Here is a 25,454-nt window from a genome sequence, read left to right as displayed (position 1 = left end):
AAACAGGAAAAGTTTGTGCTGATGAAGGTCAAATGTTCTTAAGAAGCTCATTACAGTAGATTTAGGAGCCAGGCCTTCCCCAAGCCTGAAGTGGATGAATCATGGGAGAAACGGGCTTGTCGGGACTCCAGACTAAAGAACAAGGATATAGAATCCTGGGGTCAGGGCCCGGGTGTAGGAGGAAGCCCTGTTGGCCAGGGGTGAGGCAGAGGAAGGGCAGAGCCTGGAGGGCTTCTTACAGGCAGTTCCCTTTAAAGTGGGGACGGGCGAGGGTGTCTCCTACTGCTTTTTCATAACATTTGGAATAGCATTATGATACTGAAAAAGTATATCCCAATTCAATATTTCTTTACCATTTATCCAAGGCTTCAACGCACCAGAGGGAAAATAAAGCAGGAAGGAATGGGAAAAGGTGGGTGCAAGTAAAAACCATGTATGTGAGGACCAGGTTGTTAAGGGTGTTTGCTTAGGTAGGCTCTAAGCTGGGCTAAGTCGTTGAGGGTTGTGAGGTCTGTGCCTGGCTTACTCATTTAACCTGTCTCATACTCTTCCCCGGTTCAGCCCTGAAGCACTCTAAGAACAACTTACAAATCCAGCACAGTTGTCACAGAAAGTGGGCTTCAGGTAGGTTGTCTCTTGGAAGTTGTGAGGAAAGCCCAGGCCCAGCTTAGAGTAGATTGAGCTGGCCCTCATGAAGTAGGCCGTGATCTCGTCCCTGCTGATAAGGCCTTCCCTGCCGGCAGAGGACACGGAGAAGGGTGTGAGGGGGGAGCAAGGGCGGCTTCGAGCCTCAGAAACTCACCGTTCTTTTTATCCTCGAGTGGTAGGTAGTACAGTGTGTATTACCTGGGAATTACGTGCAGGACCCTTCCTCTTAATAAGGATACATGAATACATGTAATACGTAGGTGAGACGGGATTACTCATCTTTACAGTTGTTGTTTGGCTAAACTGTTTTCCTAATGTCACCACTGTCTATAGGACTTGAAAAAGAAATGATGGACATTTTGTGTATAGAGGGAGAAATACCTTACGCGGCAGTTTCTGATTTCAGACTTCAGTATATAATACATAACTGGAACCCACCAACCATACATTTGATTTTATATGGAGAATCAAGATAAAACTTACATAACTGTGCAAAAAGTAAATATGCAAATTATTAATTCTTAGTTTCTCAACCTATAAGTACAAAACAAGAAAGAAGACTTAAACTTTTTAAAATTAATAAGTTGACTATTCCTAAACTGTTTTCACAGTTTATTGTGGTCCAAACCAAAGCCAGACAGGCATTCATCTGATGATTGCTCTGTTAGCCCCAGTATCTTAGCCCAAATATCATTAAGTGATCACAGCAGCAACACATCCAAGATAAATTCGCCTAGCGATGCCCATAAACTTTTTGTGCCTAAGGGCTTATAACCATATATTCCATACACAAACCCTCACCTGTCTTTGTCCATCACACAGAAGGAAAATGGAAAACTCGCAGCAATCTTTTCAAATTCTTCCTGAGAAATGTAACCATCTTGGTCATGATCATAGTTCTTGAAGACAGACTGTGAAAAAAGGAATTTCTTTGGTGATTACCGAAGAGAAAACACTCATTTCTCCCTTTAGCCAAATGACAAGGGCCAGAGCAGCTGGCAAAAGCCGCCTCCCCAGCCTGAAGGAGAGGAACCGGGAACATGCTCCTTAGGCTGCTGCGAAGATGCGTGGGTCACATCCCAGGTCCTTGCTGGTCCCAGAATCTGGAGGGTGACCAAAGGCTTTCGATCCCTTAGCATGTCAATTATCCGTCACCCTGGTGGCACACTCCTTGCTCATTGCACAGAGGGGCGTTCTCCCTCCACTCTGCCCTTTGATCGCTCAGCTCAGGCTGCACCATCTCTGAAGCTTCTACTAACCAGCTCAGTCCTCTGCCACTCATTGTTCCTCGTCTCTTGTTAACGCTGGAGTGGTCCACAGGATAAATGTAGAAATATGAACCTATGTAGTGCCCCTTCGGCATTTAGCACAGTGAACTGAATCAAGCAGTGCCAAAATTTTCAATTTTAGATTCTCCTTATTACCTTTACTTATACTCAGACCTTTTCCAACATCTCTCTGCCCCCACATCAACCAGCAACCTTTCCGTATATACTCTCCTGCTGGGTCTTTAGGAGGAGGCACAGCTCCCCCATATAAGGCCCCCCGTGTTGGCAAAATGTAGCTTCTGAACTGTTCTGCAGCCACAATGTGAGAAGTTGTTCCCTGTGCTCACATAGGAACGAGTTTCAAGTTTCTCACCTTGTGTTTCTACCACTGCCCCCACCCCCTCTCCCAACATACAAAATTAAGCCTGGCAGTGCCTGGCTTTTGTCTGCTGAAACAGCTGTACTCACATCCACCATCCTCTGGACGTGTTTGCTTATAGTCTTTGGGTCAGGCTTGGGAGACACTCCAGAGGCCCAGTCCACGACTACTGGTGGCTTTGAAGGTGTTAGTGGCTAAAATGAAATAAGCAGAGAAATCTCCATGATTATAATGCACTGTAATTTACAGCTCCTTCCTTTCCACTACCCAATGGCTGCATGTACCTGACGGCTGTGAACACCCACCTGTGTATGTGGTAAGGAGCAGAGAGCCCAGGTCATTGAAATTTAGAACAGTAATCGTGGCTACCACTGTTACTGTGCTTTACGGTTTACAAAGGGCTCCTCACATATCTCCATCTACAGATAATGTAAAATTCTCAACCTGAGTTTCAGTTCCCCCCCATTAAACTTTTTTGTCAAAGCTATCAATAAAGAGTAAAGAAGATCACTTATTTACTATTTAGTGGGGATGTAGATGAGGAGAAAAATAGCTAAAAGGCAGGAAGACACAAGAGAAAAATCTGAGGCCTGGACAAGCTGAGATAGGATGGATTCCACCCTTAAATATTTTAAGACTTGGCCCGACTTAAAATCTCTTCTAAAAACAAGAGAAGGTACCCTTTCTATTGAAATGCTTCTAACATTCTGAAAAGGAACCTACCAGTGAACATCTTTCATTACAATAGGAAGCTAGAACTTGATCTGTGTAGAGACAAGGACATTTAGCCACCTGACAGGTCAGCTGTGTTTCTTATGTGGGGGCACTCTCTCCCTTGAGTACCACTTGTTTGGGGCCTGGGAAGCTTCCCAGGATACTGGCAATTACTGGTCCCTCAGGAGGAAGACTGCTATTATTAACCCTCCTGCAGGAGAGGTGGGGCCAGATAACCTGCGAAGCTCCTGCTGTGCAGTCCCCAGCCTGCTATTGGAGGGCTGCTCTGCACAAAGGTCTCTTTCTGACCCATGTGACTCTCGGATGACGGGGGCTTGTCTATCTACCACGCTGGAAATCTGCTGAAGTTCGGCTTCTGATAGTATCCATATTGCTCTCATTATCATCAGCAAATCACAGAAGGGAAACAACGATGTGGGGACACTTCCTACTAAATGGGAGGGAGAGGTCACTCCAGCCCACAGGACTGCCTCCCTTCTCTACCTCGGAAACCACCGACTGATTTCACTGCTCATTCTGATGCCCTATGACATTTAGTTATTTACTGTTCACACAGGAGTCTTACCCCTTCAACCACAGGCTATTTATGGTCAGGAACTAGTCCTCATGCATACATTGAAGCTTTCTCTGTTCTTAGCACACAGTTGGGCACACAGTAGAAACAACACACTAACTGAACTAAAAGTCCCTTCAGATGAATGACGTTGATAGATAGCTTGTAAAGCACCTGTTACCTGCAGGAGTCTTAATATGACAAACTCACTGGGGCTTTGTGGTTCCTTGGTTCCCGGGCGTAGGAAAGCTCGTAGATTTCATCCTCCGTGTAGTAGAGATCCAGGGATAACTGCAGATCAAAGGAGAACGGGGTTAATTGTTCAGATGCTGTCTGCCTTGCCCAGGGCTGATGTGTTTCTTTCTTAGTTCTTCCTCTCTAGTGGTTTAGTCTAGGCTCTTAATAGTTGGCTTTTAAATTTAAAAATTCACAAAGTTTGGAGGGTGTAACACCTACTGTTACAATACCGCAAGCACTAGTTCTTTTTCGTTAAAATGTTTTTGAATTTTGGAAATTTCTCAAGATGCCCTCATTTAAACTATAATATCTAAGCCTTTACATAGAGCTTAGGCCCTAACTGCTCAGATGGTCCACACCTCACTCATTCTCTCCCAAAGCAGACAGATGACCTGAAAGGACTGTTTGCATGACCTGATATTAAAATTTGATTCTAGCAACAGAACCCAGTTTGAATGACAACAGGTATTAGACGAATAAGAGTTAAGGAGTTTCATTTATCTTAGAACTATAAAATTTTAGAGGTGAGAAGTCTTAGAAATAATCTTAACCCAGAGTCTGTGGATGGGCTTCAGGCGGTCCAGAACTCAAAAACATACAAGTTTTTGCATATATGGCTCATGTATATTTTTCTGAGAAGAATGTTCACAGCTTTCATTACAGGATTTGTGATTCCAAAATGTTAAGATTCTGTACTTCTTTCCACTGATGATGATATCAAAGGCCGAGACCTGTCAAGGTCACCTTGCCAGTTAGTGAAAAGGCTAGGATTAGACACACCAGCTGGATGTGAAGCTTCGGGCTCTACCAGAATCACCCTGTGATATACGTAGAAGCTATGCTAATTATTCCATTTTGCAACAAAAGTGGATGAAAAATTGTATAATTTTAGAACTACCAGAAAAGTTAGAAGTCATTCCAGACACGAATCCCTGATTTTACAGAGGAGGAACCGGACTTAGTTACGTGCCCACAGTCACACAACTAGTGAGCTGCAGAACTGCACGTCTGGAAGGGAGGGAGCTCGTCTGGTCTCCCTATCCCCCAAAGTGCAAATCCTGGTCTCCTGTACCGATACCAGTGTGTCTGCTTTCCCTTGGCTCACATGCTTCCAGAAGCAGGGATCTAGGCCAGTGGGGGCAGGGGCCAAATACTGAACCTGTTTGTCTTTTTAATTCACTGCCTTGTCCTTTTTTTATGAGAACACACTGTCTCTGTCTCTCACCAAGCCTGTGTCCTGATTTGCTATCGGCTCCTCCCAGAGAGCTTAGGACTGCTTTTGCAGGGAGGGGGAAATGCCCCTCGGAGTCCAGAGGGCATACACCCCCTGGGTCTGAACCCAGGCTCCGCTGCAGACTGTGTGGTCCTCAGGCAGGTTATGTCTCTGTGCCTCAGTATCCCCATCCAGAAAACGCAGATAACAGTATTTCCTTCCTCCAGTTTGTCTGAGGATTGACTGAGCTCTGTTTGGTAGGGTGCGGAGCGGCACCTGGCACACCAGGTGCTCGGTGCTCCTCTCCTGGGGGGGGCTCACCGTCAGCAGGTGCACCAAGTCCTTGTTGGCCTCCAAGGGCGGGGCCACCTCTTGCAGCTGCACCAGTTCGTTGATGTGATTGTAAAGGGCCAGCAGCTTGTGGACGTTCACCTTCCCGTCCTCCAGGTGGTCGGGCATGGCTTCGTACAGGGAGATGAGGTCCTTGAGGTGCACCCCCAGGATGGGGATCTTAAAGTGGGTGCACTCCCCGTAGGCGCGCCGGTAGTTGTCGTAGTTTCTGCAGGAGGACAGCAGCTCTGTCATCTCCCCCAGGACCTACAAAGCAGAGAAGAGACCCACTCACAGGTACCTTCCAGGCAGGTGTACTGTCTGCAGTGGCCACCTTGTCGACTCTCCGCCTCTACCATCACTTCACCCCAGCCCTACTCTGCCGGCCAGGGGATGATTCATCTGAAAGGTGCGGATTATGTCAAACGTCACAGAATCGGCTTTACTTGAGCCTACTACATAACTGGAAAAAACCTGAAATGAGGCCTTATTTATCATTTTTGTATTAAAATTTGTTAAAAAATAAGTACGACCTGGGCTGGCCCTGTGGCTCAGGCGGTTGGAGCTCCGTGCTCCTGGCGCCGAGAGCTGCCGGTTCGATTCCCACATGGGCCAGTGGGCTCTCAACCACAAGGTTGCCGGTTCGTTCCTCCACTCCTGCAAGGGATGGTGGGCAGTGCCCCCTGCAACTAAGATTGAACACGGCACCTCGAACTGAGCTGCCGCTGAGCTCCCAGATGGCTCAGTTGGTTGGAGTGCGTCCTCTCAACCACAAGGTTGCCGGTTCGACTCCCACAAGGGATGGTGGGCTGTGCCCCCTGCAACTAGCAACGGCAACTGGACCTGGAGCTGAGCTGCGCCCTCCACAACTAAGACTGAAAGGACAACAACTTGACTTGGAGGAAGTTCTGGAGGTGCACACTGTTCCCCAATAAAGCCCTGTTCCCCTTCCCCAATTAAAAAAAGAGAAAGACCTGATGTAAAAATTAAAGCTAGAAGTGTATATAGTGAACAGTAAGTGTCCCTCTGACCTCTGTCCCCAAGCCATGCAGTTCCCCTCCCTCGTGTCATCTGAATGCTTCTAGAGACACTGCACTGCCGAGCAGCTGAAATGGGATGTCAGAAGTGCTGATTTGCTGGCAGGGGGAAAGGCCTGTGTTAAGTGTGGCGCTTTATCAGCAGGCCATTGCATGTTCTTCGCTCTGTGGGCGTCACCTCAGTTATTCTGAAAACGAAAACGGGCCTATGTCTAGGAAGCAGCTGGGCAGCTGGCACTCCATCCACTGACTGAAAGCTGGAACTAGAGAGACTGAATCACCTAGACCAATTTCCAGCAAAGGACATGCAAGAGAATGAGGCAGAAGCCCCAGGGAGCTCTTCATCAGAGCTTGCCCGCTCCCTCGGCCCTGGAAGGGGCATGGCAGCTCAGCAGCACAGAAAAGGAGCGGCCCGATGTGGTGTTCTTGTCACACACACCTGGTTCCAGTCAGCACGCAGGTCACAACCCCACTTCCCGTGTGTGAGTGGGAAGCAAAGACAGGAAGTAAAGACTGCCAGTCACGTTACAACTCAAAATTACCATTTTAAACACTGCCAGAAATCCCTTTAATAAAACTGGCCTAAGAAGTACCATTTCTCCCCAGTTGAAGATTCTGAGGTTCTGGCATCGGCCTTCGTCAGTCCCTGAGCTGGCAAGAGCACCTCCTCCTCACACATCTCTAGCAAACAGTGCAGGTGAGCGTGAAGTGTGGAAGGTGCTCAGACGAGAGGCGAAGAGCAAAAAGGAGAGATGTTTGTTCTTAGGAGGTGAAATAAACTACCGGGGGCACACTTGCTTTAACCCTGGACTTACTAATTCACTACGTAGACCAGCCTGAGGTGCAAGCAGCTGCAGACAAGGAAGCACTGCAGAGGGCGACCGCAAGCTGAAGAAGAGGAGCAAGCTCTAAGTGAAATGACACAGAGACAAGTTAATCTATATTTCCCTGTCACATCTGAGACACGGGCAATCTTTTCAGTTGTTCCACCTGGTCTCCACAGAACTAAGGGAATTACAAGGTGACCAGACCACTGACGGGTGCGAGTGGGGGAGCTCCACAGAGCCCAGCGTTGTGAGAGCATGGATGACTAGTAAGCGACTCCCAAAGGAGCTAAACACCTGGGAAAAACAGATGGGGCAACGAGGCGCAGGCATCTCTCCCTAAGAAAGTCTCTCCGTGCCAGTTTGGGAGAATGGGGGTTTGAGTTTAGGAAGGGAGGACTGCTTGGTCCACTTAAATGAGATGAAATGCTCAGAAGAGCAGTCATCGTTTAGCCCATACCATATATTGCTGCACTGAGATCTTCAGTATATCCTAGTGGCTTATGTTTATAGTAACGGCCTTATGTTATAAAAGATTAAAGTCTCTTCTGTAAAATCTAAGAATGTAGGAAAGTGCATAGGATATTTAAGAAAAACATTCCTCAGTGAAACACTCTCTATTACACAATGGTGCCTGAAAAACTCATTTCCAATTATCTGGGTAACTTTATCCAGAATGTCATTCTCCAAGGGATGTTGAGAGGTAGGGTTTTAATGTATCACTATGTAACTACACTTGATGTGCAAACTGAACTATGGTCAACTGAACCACTCCTCTGTTCGGGAAAACACTTGGGAGTAAGGGAGTCAATATTTAAGACGGTGACCGAATATCCAGTGGCACATGAACATGGGAAAGAGGCACATTATTTCAGCTGACCAGCGGGAACGTGTGCAGTGGTACGGAGCCAAGGCTGAATCACAGCCACTCACACCTGTGACGTCCCCATCCTGTGGGTTTTACTGGGGTTTACCTCCTCCGTATTCTGCCTGGTTGGGTGGGATGGTGTGGTTCACAAATGCTTCCTGGGTTGCCCCTAAGGAGGAGACACTGACACTGGTCCTAAGAATGCTGCTAAGGAGCCACAGAGGAGACAGCACTGACCTTGTTGATTTCGGGTGGGACGTGCGAACTTGTCTCTTTGAGCCTGGAGATTGAGCTGTGACAGAGACCGCCTATCACAGCCATCAGTGTGTTGAAGTTCTGTAGTTGGTGGAGCTTCTGTGACACATAAAACAGATGGAAACAGAGTCACTGTACATGTCAGTTACATGCGAGTGTACAGGCTGCCTCTCGTCTCTGTGCCCCGTTTTCCTTCTGCGGGTCAAAGACTAGCAATCAGGTGTTGCAATTTCCTGTTCATATCTCCTCTTAGCCTTAATTCCAGACAACTAGGTGCCAAGCCAGACAAGGTGTCACATCTCCCTCCTTTTGTGTTGCTGGTCTTTGACCACCATCTAGATCAGTGGTTTCTAAGAACCACCAAAAGTACCGTGTTTTCCCGAAAATAAGACATAGCTGGACCATCAGCGCTACTGTGTCTTTTGGAGCAAAAATTAATATAAGACCTGGTATTATTATAAGACCCGGTCTTATCTTACTATAATACCTTATAGTAAGATAAGACCGGGTCTAGACCCGGTCTTATATTAATTTTTGCTCCAAAAGACACATTACAGCTGATAGTCCGGCTAGGTCTTATTTTCGGGGAAACACGGTACTAGTTTGATACACAGATTTTTGGACCCAAATCCAGATATTCTGATTGCCTGGGTCTGGGGTTGACCTTAGGAGTCTGTGCTTTTAATATACCTCTAGTTAATATCAGAGCAGGTGATCCCTGTCCCAGACTTCGAGGAACACTGGTGTAGACCATCTGGAGCTGGAAAAATGTTTCATTAAGTATAATATTTTATATCCTTCGCACCAAATTAACCAGACTTATTTTTGAGGGCAAGGACTTTGTCTTAATTCCTTGGCAATGCCAGTGCCTACAGAGGTCAGTAACTGGGACAGAGAAGATAGAATTTGGTGAATTTAAAATAATGTGTCCATAGCACTGCAGGCCCTCGAATAACATCATTTCAGTCAACGTCATTTCATTATAATGATGCCACAGGAACCTAACTCTTGTTTACGTCAATTAGCCTATGGTAAAATGGGTTTCATTATATGTCATTTCACTTAAAGTCACAGAACCTAATGATGATAAGTGAGGACTTACTGTACCGTTTTCCTCTTACCAAATGTTTACACATTGCTCCTCAAACATTAAACCTAGACATTTAACACAGCATGAGCTCAAAGACCTAAGACAACTCCAGCCCCAGGCAAAGTTGGAATTACCCTTTCCTTTGCCGTGTGGGCCAGATTTGGGAAAACAATGCAGGCTGGTAAGCATCTGAAAAACGGTAACTATCTAAAATAGATCTAAAACCATAGCCTGACTCCTGAGATGGCCCTCTCCACATTGCCCTTGTCTGGGAAATAGAAGTCCCCATGTCTAGATCTCAGGACAGTTTAAGGTACACTAACCCCACCGTGGCTCAGGAGGGAAAGACTTGGCAGGGTGGGGGAGGAGAGGGGATAATTTACCCCATAGCCCAGGCCAGACTTTCACTCCATCACTCACCTGGGCCACCTGGATGAACTTGGTAAAGACTTCAGCGCGGAGCTGCGGGGTGGGGCGGCTGAGCACCATGAGCTGCACCCACTGGGAGATGCCGTTGCACAGGGCAATGGAGCGCTCCATGGTGGGGTTCTCCTTCACGCAGCTGTTCACCAGGTAATTCTGATAATCAGAGAACTAGGGGGAAAGAAGCCCATCAGGGTGGCTGCTCTGCTGTCCTGGGAGACCTGAGGGGCATGTCCCCTCTGCTCAGCTGCTGGCGCAGAACTGCTATGGGGCAGAGGAGCTCTGGGCCCTCCTCCCTGTCATGCGCTCTGCTTGGCTGAAAAGCAATGGTAGGGAGGAGATCTTTCTTACTGTGCCCACAGCATGGTCTGTACACCACAAGTCACTGGCATAAGTGGATGTGTACCTGGCAATCCAACACATTAGTTAATCCAAATGTTGTATTTGGGATGATACTGATACTTCTAAATTCTAAAGAGTACAGAATAGAAGGAAAATCTCAATACTAATTCCAGCTCTCCTACTGAAGGGCAAATATGTATATTGGCTGAGTGACTAGGGATATATATATATTCCTCTTATAAAACTATTTTTCGGGGGGTGGGGAGTGGGAGATGAGGGTAAGGGGGATCAAATATATGGTGATGGAAGGAGAACTGACTCTGGGTGGTGAACATACAATGGGATTTATAGATGATGTAATACAGAATTGTACACCTGAAATCTATGTAATTTTACTAACAATTGTCACCCCAATAAATTAAAAAAAACACTATTTTTCTCCTGTTCCCCCCTTGCATGCCCTCCATCTTCTTCCACTTCTTTCTTCTCTCCTTTTTTTCTCTCTTTCCCTCCTCACCCTCTCCCGCTCCCCCAACTGTTTTCTTACCTTAAAAAATGGGATGATAAAAATCTTCCCTATCTAGCACATGGAATTGTTATGATCAAACATGATAATATGTGAAAGCACTTTAATTTTTCAAAGTGCTACATACATGTGAGGCGGTGCTAATGGGATAATTATTAACTTCATGCTAAAGCAAACCTGTTGGGATTTCCTTTTAACTTGAACAGAAGCCAAGTGAGTTGGGTACATGAAACCTGGTTAGCCAATTCTGTGACCACAATTTCCGAACTGGACAATAGCACTGACTATGGTTGACAATGAAACAGCATATACGAAACTAGAAAGATCCCAGATCACTGTATAAGTAATGATGGTAGCTCTTGTGTCTTTGTCACAACCAATCCTGCTCAAATAGGATAACCAAGAGGGAGTAGTCTATCTGCTCCAGTGCTCTATGGAAGTTTTTGGTGCTGCACCTGTAAGAGACTGTTAGCATGAGAACTGCTATCTTTAGGGCAGGGTTAACAGCCCCTAGCCTGAAACAACATAATTATAAAATTCCAGGATTTGGGCAGTTGCAGCATGGAGACTAGAAGTTCTGTAGCTTATCTTATACTCCTTATAGCTATGCAAGTCCTGTAGCTTATCTTATACTCCTGGTCTCCTTGTCCTGTAGTAAATCTTATACTCTTTGAAGCTATGTAAGTCCTGTAAGTTTATCTAGTACTCTCAGAAGCTATGGAAAGCCTTGAAAATGCTATATAACCCCTTGGCTTTAAGTGTTTGGGGTCCTTGTTAAAACCCGCTGCGTCGGGCAGAGACTTGGACCCCAGCTGGCTGGAAATAAACCTCGCTGTGTGACTTGCATTATTGTGCGGGTTCTCTGTCTGTCTGAGGGGGACAATTCCGGACCTTAACACCCCCCCCCCTATTTCAGCTCTCCCCTCTGAAATCAGGGGTGGCCATGTGGCATAGTTTTGCCAGTAACATGTGAGCGGAAGTGATGTTACTTTCGAGGGAAAGATAGAAGAACCAGGGAATGATGTGTCGTGTTCCCTTTCCACCACTACACAGAGTGTGTCAAGATGAAACCTCCCACATCTGGGTCCCTGAATTACTGAACCTCTGCTGACCTATGTTAGATATGTAGTGTGAGTGAAAGATAAACTATTGCTTTGTTAAGCCACTGAGACTATGGGGGAGGGACTCGGGGAGTTGTCATTTCAGTACACATACCTTAGTCCCGCCTGACTAGTAATATACTAATGAGAAAACAACCTAAATAAAATAAATGCAAATGAACCGATCCCTGTTTTACTGGGCTGTGATTGCTAGTGGTTAGAAAACTATGCGTAGGACCAAAATGACTCTAGGAGAGACTCAGAGCAAAACTTACTGGCGCTAAGAGAAAATTCCAGTGCTCCTCCCAGTGAACACACTTATATGCCCCTCTAACGTGTTCAATTCACTTGTTTTCTAAAAGAATCATCCCAGTGATCTCCCTCACCCCACCCTCCAAAGTATTGTAATGAAAAGAAAATAGCAAATGCCGCTCAGTGCACAACAGGGAGCAATTTCCCTCCAGTCCTATGTTGGAGGGAAAAATTATTGTTTGGGAAAACTGTTTAGAACATTTGTTTTAGGGAAAACAAAAAAGCCCCCCAGTCTTCTAGGAGGGGCCTTGCCATTCAAAAGCAATTAAGGTTGGAACTGAGGTTCTCTTTTGCAAATAGAACACTGCCTCAGCGGCAGGGGAGCACTGGAGGGGGAACGTAGGCTCAGAGTCATTGTTCTACACTGATTTTTCACTTCTGCCTCTGCTGATCTGAGCACTGGCATCAAGCAGGCATCCTGTAGGCCTGACTGAGCAGCCCTGCCAGCTGGGACTCCGATTTCCAGTGTGATAATGGCTCCTTTCAGTGTCCCTCCTCGTGACAGAGGAAGGCACTGCCAAATGGAAACTCCCCAGGTGGAGCTTCCAAGTCGGGGCCTGAGGTTCTGTCTGAGGGGTGCCAATGAGGGGACTGGGGGGCTAGTGCAGAATAATGCTTGGAGATTTATTTCCAAATGGTACCTGGAGGTGGGGGTTGGGGGTCCTGCCTGGGCAAACAGCTGTGTGAAAATAGGGCAGATGTCAACATTATGGGAGAAAAGATGAAACAACCTCTGTAACTGGGTTTTCAGGTCTCTTTCCAGTACAACGGGGCTCAATAAGTTGGTGCTGAGTGACTGAGACTTGCATGTGATCTGAGCCGCAGCCCTGGCTCTAATAAGCCGTATGACCTTGTTCAAGCCACCCCCTGGGCTCCATCCCTCATCCAGGGAACACAGGTCGTCATTCTAAGAAATGCACCCAGCAACTAGGTAGTCCGTATTTTTAGAATAAAGCTGAAGACTGCATCTTTCAGTCGGGGTGGGGGCTAAGTAAAGGTAACATTTCTCAGGAAAGCATATTGGCAGGTGAGGGTCTAAGTGGCATCTGCCATGTCAACGAGCTCTCTTCTTTGGTACCAGTGTGTTTTGGTATCACATAGAGCGTTTTAAGGAGCACGGTTTGGATCAGTGTAGTTTATCTCTAGGATCAGGGGTGAATGCTGGGCCATGCAATCACCAGGTATATTTTAGGCTAGACCAGTGACATCTACTTTATTTTGGGAATTCCCATAGCCATTCAAAACCTATCCTAGAATGAACTCAAACTCTCAAAGGACATATCTCCATTTTGGGGGGAAGGAAAATTTTAAAAAGTTTTTCTGGAACCCTAATGATTATCGGGGTAAAAGGTTGTGTGTGTATATGCTCACGTATGCATGTGTGCCCACCATGTTGTCACTTGAGCGAGTGGTAGGGTGGGGACAGGCACGGAGGATGGAGGGAATCACAGCAGGAGCAACAAAGGAATTCAGAGTGTACTGATTCTCCGGACTGCACGTCTGATGGGAAAGCCTACCGTCACGGAAGGGGGCTCTAGAGGTACGACGTGGACAAGCTGTTGAATTTCTCTGCTTATGTTCAGAAATACATCCCAGGGAAGCTTTTCTCCTGCCCCTTGGGTACATACGGATATCCTCCGGAACGACTTGAACTCAAGGTAGGTGAGGTGCTCCGATAGCTCCTCTGGTTCCAGATGGTCAAAGAGTAGGGAGACTTTCCGTTTCTTGCTGGTGTTTGATTTTATCCTTTGAGTAAGTTTCCTGGACCAGTCGCGGGCATTGCTTTTGTGGTTAAACGTGAAAGAGAGACAATGAGGAAAAATTAGAAATCGAAATTGCTTTTTAATGCAAGTAAATCCATTAATGTTTCCCGCAAGAATATGCAAAAAAATCATTAGCTGAGTTTCCTTGGCCAAAACAATGCATTAACAGAGTTTCCTCAAATGAATTATTTTCTATGGCGGCAACTAGGAAGCCTTGCTGGTTTTCTATGAACCTTCTGAACGCACAGCGGAACTGGGTAAAATGCGTTTACTTTAAGGCCATGGGAAGGACAGAGCCGCAGGCATCCGTCAGTTTCCTGGCCATTGGTCACTGCTCCTTCATCTAACCCCTGGCACGTCTGTTCTCTCCATGCATCCTATGTGTTCCCTCATGCTCATAAGGGTGACGGGAACTCTATCTGGTTGGAAATCTCAAGGTAAGAGGGCAGTTTTCATGCCAGAAGAGCACAGAGAATCACACAGAGATGTCACGTTGCACAGAATTACGTGTAGGAACGTGTGGTCCCTCTGGGCAGACGTGTGGCGTTTTCCTTAAATGTCCCCAGCCTCTGAAATGACCGAGGAAGCCTAGCTGTCCCTAGAGTGCCCCCCACACCCTCATTTTGTTGTAATCAACCCCTGTATTTGTGATTCAGCTTCAATTTCCTCCACTAAGAAAGGAAAGGGAAGCAGCCATCGGAGAGGTAGGAGGTTGCAGGTCTGTTTCCCAAACCGGTATTCCTGAGACCCTTGTCTCTTTACAGAAGGATTCTGTGGTCAAATGAGTTTGGAAGATGCTACAAATTCTATAGCCTCCTTGGCCAACGAGCACATTACATACTCTGAGATGCATGGCAAAAGGCGAGTTTATCTCACCACTTCTCAAATATAACTGGTCAGACAACATCCCACTGACTAATTCCTAAACAGTATTCTCTGGGAAATATTGGGAGAGGAAAGTCAGCAAGGGGCCTATGGGGACAAGGAGATTTTGATTTGAGATCTGCCCTGGAGCCCAAGTTCTGCATCTGTAAAATGAGGAAATTGTTACTTGGAAATCTCTTACTTTTCAAGTTGTATAATTCTAAGCAGAGTACAGAGACTCCATACTGATAAATAGATTTATTTGGGACTATGAAACATGATTTCGAAATCATTTTTACATGGCTATGGCACAGTGAACGAAGGCCCTGAGTCCAGCTTCTGCTCTGCAACTAACTTAGCAAGCTGTGTGACCCAAGCCGAGTCAGACACCTTTGCTGAGCCTCAGTGTCGTAGGATGTTGAAGGAAATGAGCTCTAGAATTTGTTTCAGTTCTAGAGTTCTATATCCTAGGGATCTGCACTATTCCAAAATAAAGTGGCCAAGTTGTGAAAATCTTAGCATCCAGTGTGTGCATTCTGTTCTCCCAAATGAGGGAAGGCACTCGTTTTTCCAGAGTGGACCAACCTCATAAATAAGAAATCCAAGGAATAATGTGAAATATTCCTGAGATCTCTTCCAGCTCTGGAAGTCTAAGTGTCTTTCATAGAATCCACATATGTTATAAGCCCTCTGCTCAATGCATTTTTCAGCAGTCCCTTCCCCATTTTCAAGTTTGGGGGGGGGAGGGGGGCCCTCTGGGCCTTAGCTGCTGAAGAAGCACAAGTTTAGTCACTGCACTTTCAGTTTCTCATGATCTGGATACATTTTAGTCAATTATTGTGCTACCTGATTTCTTTTTGACTAGGACTTACATTTTTTTCTGCTCTTGAATTATTAGTCACCCACAGCTTTATCACCAGGGGGCTTCTCTGCTTGCTTGTTAAATGTCAAGCTTTTTACTTTGGTGAGGCAATTTGAACGTGTCTGTCTGAGGGGCTTGTGTCAGCGGTGAGAGAGCAGCAGTCACAGCCAGGAGTCAGAGCCTAGCTGAGCAGCCTGGATGGTATTAGACAAGGGAGGTGGTTTTGAAAGATTCGTCACAACCCTGACACTCACATTTGAGTTGTGTCAATCAGGCGGCAGTGTAACTCCTCACCATTAGCTTTCACCAGTTCCTGAAACTCCTCCATAGTGTTTGTCAAGCTGGCATCCATTTTAAACATGATCCAAAATTCTGTTATCCAGTACCTACGAGATGGAAGTTAGAAAACACAATCCAAAACGGAAGGCAAGGACTCATACTTTGGTGGGTTCTTCCCACAAAGAGTACTCAGAAAAAGACAGAGGCTGGTTTGTCCTGTATTCCTGGGAATATAGAATATAGAAAAGGGCTGGGGTGAAGTTTGGGGTCGGGGAGAGGGAAGACAACCCCCTGTTGACAAGTCGCTGCCCCACCATATACTAAATGCTCTGATAGGACAAGGTGTATCATAATCAAGGGAGCCATGACAGATTTAAGCACAACTGTTAATCAGAGATAAAATGATAAATAAGACAACTACAGACAAACCAAATTCCAAAGATGGGGCAATGTCTCTGTAAATTATTGCACTTTATCAATTCTTAGACTATTATAAGGCCATTAAAAACAATGTTTACAAAAAGTTTTTAATGACTAGACAAGGGTACTATGATATAAAGTTAAGTGAAAACTATAGGATACAAAACTATATGTGTTTTGATCTCAACTATGTTTTTAAAATTTGCTTGGAAAAAAGACAAAGGAGATACACCAAAATAGGTAGTTGCATGTGAGTGAGTATTGCTATAGTTATATTCTTTTCAGCATTTTCAAAATGCACAAATATGAGCTATTTACTTTGATAATTAGGAATAAAAACAAACAAGGTAATGTCTCCCTAAGTCATTTGATACAAAATGTAAGACAGAGGAAAATATCCATAGAAGGTGTGAAGCTCAGGCACACTTGAAAAAATTGACTGCTGTGTCGAGGAATTTCCAGTATTAACGACGGCCCTTACCAGCCTGGCCAGCAGTGGTTTATAGATAGATGGTCAGAAATAGAGGCAGGGAGGATAAGAGCTAGAGTCGCCTTGCTGCAATCATTCATTTCACCCCACCCCTCCACAAAGCCGCACGTGCATGCAGAAACATTACCTTACAAAATAGCAGATCTTCAGGCAAAGGCCTGGTGAATTCTTTGCCAAGGCATCCTGATACGTGGGCTGTGGTTAAGGCAAATAGAAGCCTATGACAGAAACCAAAAAACTTCTCATCTGTGGAAGCATTTGCTAAAATTACCCCTCCCCCAATAATTCTTATTTTTTTTAATGACAGTCTTTTCTCTCCAGCCATGGGATAAAAACCAACTTGATGTGTGCAGCTGTCTGCCTGTTAACCTCTAGAAGGGTCACATGTTGACTTTCTATCTGGCTCATGCTCAAATAGCTTATGGAATGAGGCTGCAGCATTTCCTTTGCAGAAGTAGAGCTAGGAAGTCAACAGTATGGAAAGAGCCCAGCACAGGTGACCTAAAAGAAGTGAGGAAGTGGCAAATGACCTCCTGCCCATGCCCGGAGAACAGGAGTCCAACAGAGACAAAAAGAGGAGCCCCTTCTTAACTTTTAAAATGGATAAACAATTTATACAGTGAATGAGAAGAAAGGGACGGAATAAGTATTCAGATATATTGTCATGATTATAAGAATGATATGAAAATGATAATATATGCCTAGAGAATATCAGTAGGTTGATCTTATATGTTCTGATGGGAACTCCAACAAAGCTATGTGAATAATCCAAAATACAACTGAAGATCACATGAAGGTATCATTCGGAATATTCCACAAGAATGGTGCCATCCTAAGAATATGAAAGAACAGCAAGATGCCATCAAGTTCATGGGTCTCTCAAGATATATGGAAAGAACATTCATGTAAGAGTGAAAGAAATGCAAAATTCAATCCAGTGATGAATCTGGGTGGGTCCGACCATCTTCTGTCAACAGACCGAGGCAATCAGGCTAGTGGGCTCTGTGCCCTGCAAGACTCCGCCCTCTTTTTCTTCTAAAAACTGTGCCATAATTACTGCAATACAGGGCTCAATGTATCCCAGCAGGGCCTTTGAGAGGAACCCAGGGAGAAGCTGGTGGAGATGTCAATTAACTGGGGCAGCAGGAGTCTTCCCTCAGTGTGCCTGCCTATTGTAACCCCTGGAATATTTAGAATTAAAAATAGCAAAGTGAAAGCCAGTCCAAATCATGGTATAGCTGTTTTTTTATCAGGAAGGAATCTGTGCATTTTGAGATGTTACATGTCTGCAAAGTTTTAGCGCATATTAGAATGATAGTCTTGAAACTTCAATTTGGAATATATAATTGTTTTATACTTGTGGTTTTAAATTGAAATCTCAGGAAGCTTATGCATAGCTTTGGAACATCTAAGATAATGTTAGCTTTTGTGTTTATAACTTTAACTACTAGAGTTATAAAAACTATTTAGAATTCAGGAAGTCCTCTGAAATATTTAAACATAGTCTAAAATGTAGAATTCATAATTGTAGTTTAAAACCATTGGCAGTATTTAATTAATTAGCATTGTCCGAATTAAACAAACCTTTTTCAAGGCCCCATAAAAATGCTTCGTGGAACATGCCAGACTTATAGAAAGAATAATAAGATTTGCAAGCTAAACTTGAACCCCTAAAGAAAAGCTATGGTTGTAACATTTGTACCTTTAATAAAATAATTTTAAAAACCTATATTTTAATAGATTTACTACCTATAAAATCTGTCCTTGAGGGCACCAAAACAAAACAAAAACAAAACCACAAAACCACACATGCATCAACAAAGGTAATAAAACTAAGCCCAGGCAACTGGCAAACCTCATGAAGTAACAGGTTTTCAGCCCTGCCTTTCTTTGGGCATAGAAGGTAGGAGTGAGAATTACATGACTTTGTCTTTATGCCATGTGCTAAGAAAATGCAGAGATTCCCCTCAATGCAAAGAGATTCAAGCCTAAGGCACATTCTAGATAAATACATCTTAGATTCTATATTTCTATTATTTGATCCACTTGTTGACATTTTTCTTCTTCCTTTCTTACGAGGAAGGCACAAAAACCACATTTCTCTTTTCAAACAACTAAGTGGACATATAAATCAACATGGGGCCTTTCACTGTGTTTAACTTCCTCCTGGTCGTTCTTATCCTTCTCTTCCAATGTCCCTTCTGGCGGCAGTGTCTTCGTCAATCCAGTCCGTCTAGGTCTACATCGGAGTGCTGAGCCCTTAGGGGCAAACAGAATGCCAGGCAGAAGGGCAGGACCTCCCAAGGTCATTAGAGCTCCTGGGCTTAGCAGAGGCAGCCCGGTGAGGCAGGCACCGCTTTCCCACTTGAGGAGATGAGGAGATACATATGCCTTACCCAGGCTGGTAATAAGAGGCTGGGGCTTCTGCCCCCTGGGGTAAGCGTCCTCGTGGGGGTGGGGGGAGTTCAGGCTTCACACCCTTTCCTTCTTCTCATAGCTACTATTCTCTGGGAAGTACCAGGGCGGTTCTGACTGTAGTTTTCAGGCCTCTGAACGATACAAAGCATGTTTTAAAATTTTTTCTCTTTCTCTCTTTTTAACAGTGGTAAAACAGGAACCCTGCTGAGCTTCCTGAACTAACAATTCTATTACTTCCAAGACAGAGAACAGGGAACCTAAGTGCAATCAAACTATCGTTTTGCCTTCAATGTTTAACCTGGGTTTCATGATGGGAAGTCTTCTTTCCTATTCCCTTCTTAGAATCCCTTCCCCCGCCCCAGACCTGAGCAAAGCCCAGATTTCTCACCTAAAAGTCCTGACAAATACAGAAAAAGTATCCCAGTGTTTTGCACCCAACATGTTGCAACAGTCATTGTGTCCTGCCTTGCAATGGCTCTAAGCTAAGTTCTAGAGAAACGAAGATAAGCCTCGCTTCCTGCCCTAGTGGGGGAGACCACGGAAACAAATCATTTACAATACAGTGTATGTATTTTTAAATCTATGTTAAAAATATATTTACATTTTTTCTTACAGTCACATGTAATTTAATTAATTTTTCAGTACCCTTGTGAAAATTCTATATTACTAACACAATTCAAACTACAGCAATGAGACCTGAACATTTTGCAGTGTACTTAAAATAGTCACCTATAAAGACCAGAGTATGTAGATACCACATTTCAAAACGTACAGACTGAAGTTTAGGCAGATCAATTTATTTAGCTAACAGAATACAAATACTTCACACTTTCTGCAATCATAGATGAAAAGCTTTTCAAGGCAGATTACATCCAGGCCAAAGATACGAGGGCTATACTGACTTAAGCAATATAAAACTTTTAGGAATTACATAGATTTTCAATCAATAATACCATTTTCAAACACTAGATGTCTTCTTAAAAGGAGGGGGTTGGGAAAGTCAGGAAAGACTTCACAGGGGGCCTTGAAAGAGTTTGCTAGGGAAGAGGGAAGAACAGTGAGAGGACCCATGACAATCTGGTGCATTGAGAAGTTCAGTGTGGAGGGAAAAGGGTTTCTGAGAGCTGCAGGATGAAGCAGGAGTGATGCACTGGGGTCAGACTGTGGAGGGCCGTTTCCTGGCAACTGAGAAGTCTGACGTTATCCCTCTGAAGCAACGGTGCATCTGATTTGCTTCTTAGGAAATAACTTCAGAGGTGGGTAATGAACGGGAGGGGGAGGCATGCAGATGAGAAGATTGTAGGGGACAGAGGCCCAGGAGAGAGACCATGGGGGCCCGAACAAACGCAGTGGCATGGGAATGGAGAGAAGAGACCTAGTAAGAGTCATTGCTGGAGTAGAAACCTGGGATTGGGTGATGGACTCTGTAGGAGGTGAAAGGCAGGGAGGAGTCGAGAGTGCTTCTGATGTCTCTGGTTTAGGCAACTGCATGGGTAATGACACCATTAACTGAAACGGAAAATGAAAAGCCAGATGTCAAAGCAGCATTAATGGGGTAGTGTTTGGGGATGGGGGTGGTGAGTTAATGAGTTAAGTTTTGAACATATTAAGATTGAAGTGTCTGCAGCACAAACTAGTCCATATATATATATATATATATATATATATATATATATATATTTTTTTTTTTTTTTAATGGTTTGAGTTAGAGAAATCCAGACTTGAAAGTCATCAACACAGAGGAATGGTGGCGACAATCCTGGTGAGAAATCACTCAGGGAAGGAAGGAGAGTGAGAAGAAAACCAGGATGTTATCCTTATATTTCAGAGGTGCTCCAAGAAGATGCTAGATGGAATGGTAGAGGAGAGACAGCCCAGGAAGAAGGAGAGCCAGGAAGGGGCAATTCCGGAGCCCTGGAGGGAGAGTGGAGAGGCAAGGGTTTGTCACTAATGCCCAGTACTTCTGGGAGGTCAAAGTAAACAAGGATGGAAAAAAGCCACTGGGGCTTAGCAACCAGGAGGTCATGGGTGACATCAGAGGAAAGTTTGAGTGCAGGGGTGGGGGCCACAGTTGAATTAAGGAGCGAGTGGGAGTTGAAAGATTGGAGATACTGAATGCAGACTATTTTAAGAAGTTTGCACATCAAATTTCTAACCCTAACAATGGAATGAAGGGGAGGCAGGGCTGAGAGTTTATTTTTAGGTTGGGGAGATTTGAATGTGTTTTAGGCTGAGAGGCAGGTGCCATTGAAGAAGCAGAGTTTAACAGTATAGGGGAGAGGGGAAACAACTGACGGGTAAGATTCTGTGAGACACGCAAGGGAGGAACGGGAAGGGGGGAGGAGTGCGTCCACCTTGTGGGCAGGCAGCTGGCGGTGCCCTAAGGGCGGGCACTCCAGGGACCGTTTAGTCCATAGACCAGCAAACAGTTTTCCAGTATTTAATCCCTGACATTGTTTAGAATTGCTGGTGCATTGAGTTAATAAAAAGCAGACCGACTTTGAGGCGGTTTTGTTATAGTTTTGAACTTCTCTGCTGACGCCCACTTATTACTTGCACCTCTTAGGCTGTGGACCTCTCATAAGGCTCCACCCTTGGAATGCCACTGGAAACGCCTCCTTTGAGATGCGAGGTAAAGATTTCTAAGTAGGGTTAGAGAAGACATTCAGTCCTGATGGCATTTATTTTTTTCTGTGTGCCATAAGATGAAAAGGGTGGGGTCAGGAGAGTGGTACAAAATTTGAAGAGCTGCCTCGTGACTCAGTGCCAGAGACCCGGGCTTCAGGTGCTAAACAGTCTCACCCCACCTACGGCCCTTCTTCTTCAGAGGCACAGCTTACAGTGTCATCAGCGAGAGGGATAGGGCAGGCACTTTACCTCCCCTACTCAGTTCACATCCCATAAGAAGGTTAAAATCCAGCAGGGCTTGCTGCCTGAAGCAAAAAGGCACCAGCAGACTCTCCAGATGCTACGGCATTAGGAAGCTTTCTTCAGAATCTGGAGAAGATTGCAGAATTGCACAGGAAAGCCAGAATGCAGTTCATCATTTGAGTCATGCTTGCACGCTTGTCAGTTTGCACAGGATGAATATGAATTTTGATTGTTCTACAGGAAAAGTATGTTTACTCGCTACAGGTACTGAAGAAGACTGTTTTTGCATGTTGATTTCTTCGACTACTTCCTAGAGCAATTGGCAATCAATAATATTGCTTGACCCAACAGAAGATACATACGGACATATGTGTACACACACAGACACACCTTGAAAGGACATATGAACCCACTTACCACTCAGGGTTATTCCAAACCAATCAATATGAAAGGACACTTCAAATTTCAAGATACTTCTAAAGGAATCCCATTTTGGGATTGCCAGTCACTGTACTAAAAGGATATAGGGTTATCACTTTTTGGAGCAGTTCAGCAGAGGAAATGATAATTCGGTGCATGGTCAGCATGACTTGCAACAGTTGGTTACTTCGACACAGGTTTCCATCTGCATCTGAAAACATAAAGAGCAGCAGCTGAGTGAGGCCCCATCTGGGGCTACACAGCCCGCCTGTGGGCTCTTCCCGCACAGAGATTTCCTTCCACTGCCTCTAGCACCACCCATCCCTCCCTGCTCTGCTTTTATCCTCCTACTGCGTTCTCCCCTTCCCAAAATGTCCACTGTGATGCTCATTAACCCCCTCCCGCCTGAAAAGTGGCAGAATCTTGGGAAAGGAATAAAATTTGCACCAGGTACACACGAGTCTCTGTTGGAAGCAGAGCCACATACAGGTTTTGTGGGGCCTAAAGCGCGTATGTGCTTTAGGGGGGTCCCATCTGGGTTCAGAGTAAAAAAATTGTAGTCTTAATAGATTATAGATAAATTACCTTACTTTCGCAATTTTTACAGAAACGTACGACCATCTAAATCCATTTCTAGCGCTCTCCCATGGACTCAGAGGAGCCGTGAAACATAAGCTTCCCTAGTTTTTTGGGGTGTATATCTCTGGATGCAAACAAAGGAGGAAGACTATGGGCAGACATTACATTTGGGGATTATGGGTGGGTTACAGGCATCCATGATTTTATCAAAGAGCATGGTTAGCTAGGTTTTCCAAATCCTGGGTGGTACCAAATAATAAGATGCATTCTATACACTGGCATTGGGTATAAAGATTTCCCTTAGAGTGATTTCCAAAATATTTTCAACAGTTATGGCATGAAGTATTAGAGGCTGTGCTGGTTATTCGCTGCCAGATCTCCTTGTCCTTCACCACGGGTTGCATCACCTTTGCCAGCTAGCTTCCAGATGGGTTCAGCCATTAGGAGGCATCAGAAAGAGATGAGAGGAGGGAGAAGTCAGGATATTTTTTTTCTCAGGCGCCACTTGCCTGACAGTAGCTACAGGTCTCCTTGTTCACACTGGTTGGTCCCTCCTTCAGGACTCCAGCTCTCAGTTGGATCTGACACTACTCATCTCTCTTGGCCCTTTGGCCCTAATGGCGGCAATGACTTCTGGCTGTTGATAGTCTCTGGGTGCAGCTCTCTAAATCCACTCTTATCTCTGTAAATAGTTCCTTCAGTAAAGTGTAGTCATTTAAACAAACCAAATGAATTCTATTCCCTGCTGGGAACTTGAATAATTCAGGGTAAAGTATCAAATGAAAAGAATAAAACATGAATTGGGCTTGATCATTGGATAGCTTTTTAAAATACATTATATAAAGGGTTGTCATTGTCCTCTGTTCCAAGGGTACCAAATGGTAAATGAAGGACACAGTGCATTTGGGCCGAGGATTCAGAAGTCCTGCCTCGTTCTCAAAGGATGACCTGAAGTACTAGTTCATTGAGAAAATATAAGTAAACTAAGAGGATCACGCACTTCCTATCACCAAACCCACCAAATACCCGCACGCTATTACTCTTACTGCTTGCTTTCCATTTCCAAGGAAGGCCTCTCAGAAGCCAACGCTGCCACTGTGCTCTGGTCTCCTCCTTTCTCAAGGACTTTTATCCTGCCTTTGTCCACTTTCTCTCCTGCGTAACAAACTTTTTTTTCTCTCTCCTGATTTACATCCAATGGCATTGAACATGCCCCATGATCTCCTATTTAAAGCAAAATGAAATAAAACAAAACCTTAAACTCTCGTCCTCCCTAGCTACCTCTCCATGTCTCTGTTGTCTTTTTCATTAAAACTTCACTGTCATCAATTTCTCACCTCCTGTTCATTTTCAACCATTCTACTTTGACTTCTAATTCTATTATTCTACTACACGTTTTACTTTCAAGGTCACCAGCCAGCTCCACATTGCCAAATCCAATAGTTTATGCCTCTGTCCTCATCTTACTTTATGACTCAAGTTGCACTCAACCCAACTCAACCCACGTTGACAACTCTCTCTTTCCCAGCACACTTTCTTCTCCTGGCTCCCATAACATCACACACTCTCAGCTTCTCTCTCATGCTCTTCTGTCTTCTCTTCCTCTGCTGAGCTTTTAAATGTCACCATGCTCTGTGGCTTACTCCTCCCACTTCTTTTTTTCTAACACTTTTTAAAATTTAAAACTTCTTAAATTTTAAATTAAAAAAAAAAGTAACTATTTTTCTAAGTGAACTCATCTAGTCCTTTGGCTAAAATACTTCCTATATGCTGATGACTGTCTGACTTACATCTTCAGCCCTGAGTACCAAATTAGTATGTCCGACATCCGACTTGGCAAATCCACTCAGACGTCTAATTTCAAACCTAACTCATCCAAACAAAACTCTTGACCTCTCCCTCCCCGATTGCATTCCTCCTCCACTCTTTCTCATCTTAGGAAATGGCACCACCAACTATCCTCTCAGTCACCCAAACAAAAAACCTAGGAGTCATCCTTCATCTCTCACTTTCTCTCACATTGAACCCATCAACAAGTCTTGATTCTACCTTCAAAAGTGTATCACAAATCCATCCATTTCTCTCCATCCTTGCCATCTTATTAGTTGTAGCCATCACCACCATGCAATAACCTAATTGCCCTCCCTGCTTCCACTCGTGTCCACCTACAATCCATTTTTTATACAGAAGCCAGGGGCACGTGAGATCCTAAAACCCATACATCAGGTCATGTGCTTAAAACACTTTAATGGATTCCATGATACGTGTACTAAACCACTACCTCCATACTATGGCCAATGGAGCTCCACAAGCTCTGCCCCCTTTACTATTTCCCACTTCATTTCATA

General features: G+C 44.7%; 1 protein-coding gene across 1 annotated transcript in view; it reads right to left on the bottom strand.

Moving 5' to 3' along the window:
- RASGRP1 (RAS guanyl releasing protein 1) overlaps positions 1-25,454 on the bottom strand; it is a 78,931-nt gene that overhangs the window by 12,744 nt on the left and 40,733 nt on the right. The window contains exons 3-13 of the mRNA XM_033107968.1: positions 22,633-22,738; positions 16,946-17,008; positions 15,884-16,015; positions 13,769-13,922; positions 9,858-10,031; positions 8,330-8,446; positions 5,355-5,630; positions 3,794-3,874; positions 2,385-2,489; positions 1,450-1,559; positions 589-733 (exon numbers count right to left, since the gene is read on the bottom strand). Of these exons, the coding sequence (XP_032963859.1) occupies positions 589-733; positions 1,450-1,559; positions 2,385-2,489; positions 3,794-3,874; positions 5,355-5,630; positions 8,330-8,446; positions 9,858-10,031; positions 13,769-13,922; positions 15,884-16,015; positions 16,946-17,008; positions 22,633-22,738 (1,463 nt within the window). The remainder of the gene's footprint in view (positions 1-588; positions 734-1,449; positions 1,560-2,384; positions 2,490-3,793; positions 3,875-5,354; positions 5,631-8,329; positions 8,447-9,857; positions 10,032-13,768; positions 13,923-15,883; positions 16,016-16,945; positions 17,009-22,632; positions 22,739-25,454) is intronic.

The sequence above is a fragment of the Rhinolophus ferrumequinum genome, chromosome 6 (genome assembly GCF_004115265.2).
Source record: "Rhinolophus ferrumequinum isolate MPI-CBG mRhiFer1 chromosome 6, mRhiFer1_v1.p, whole genome shotgun sequence".
NCBI lineage: Eukaryota > Metazoa > Chordata > Mammalia > Chiroptera > Rhinolophidae > Rhinolophus > Rhinolophus ferrumequinum.
The sequence above is the reverse complement of the archived record's forward strand: the minus strand, read 5'-3'. Positions and strand labels throughout refer to the sequence as shown.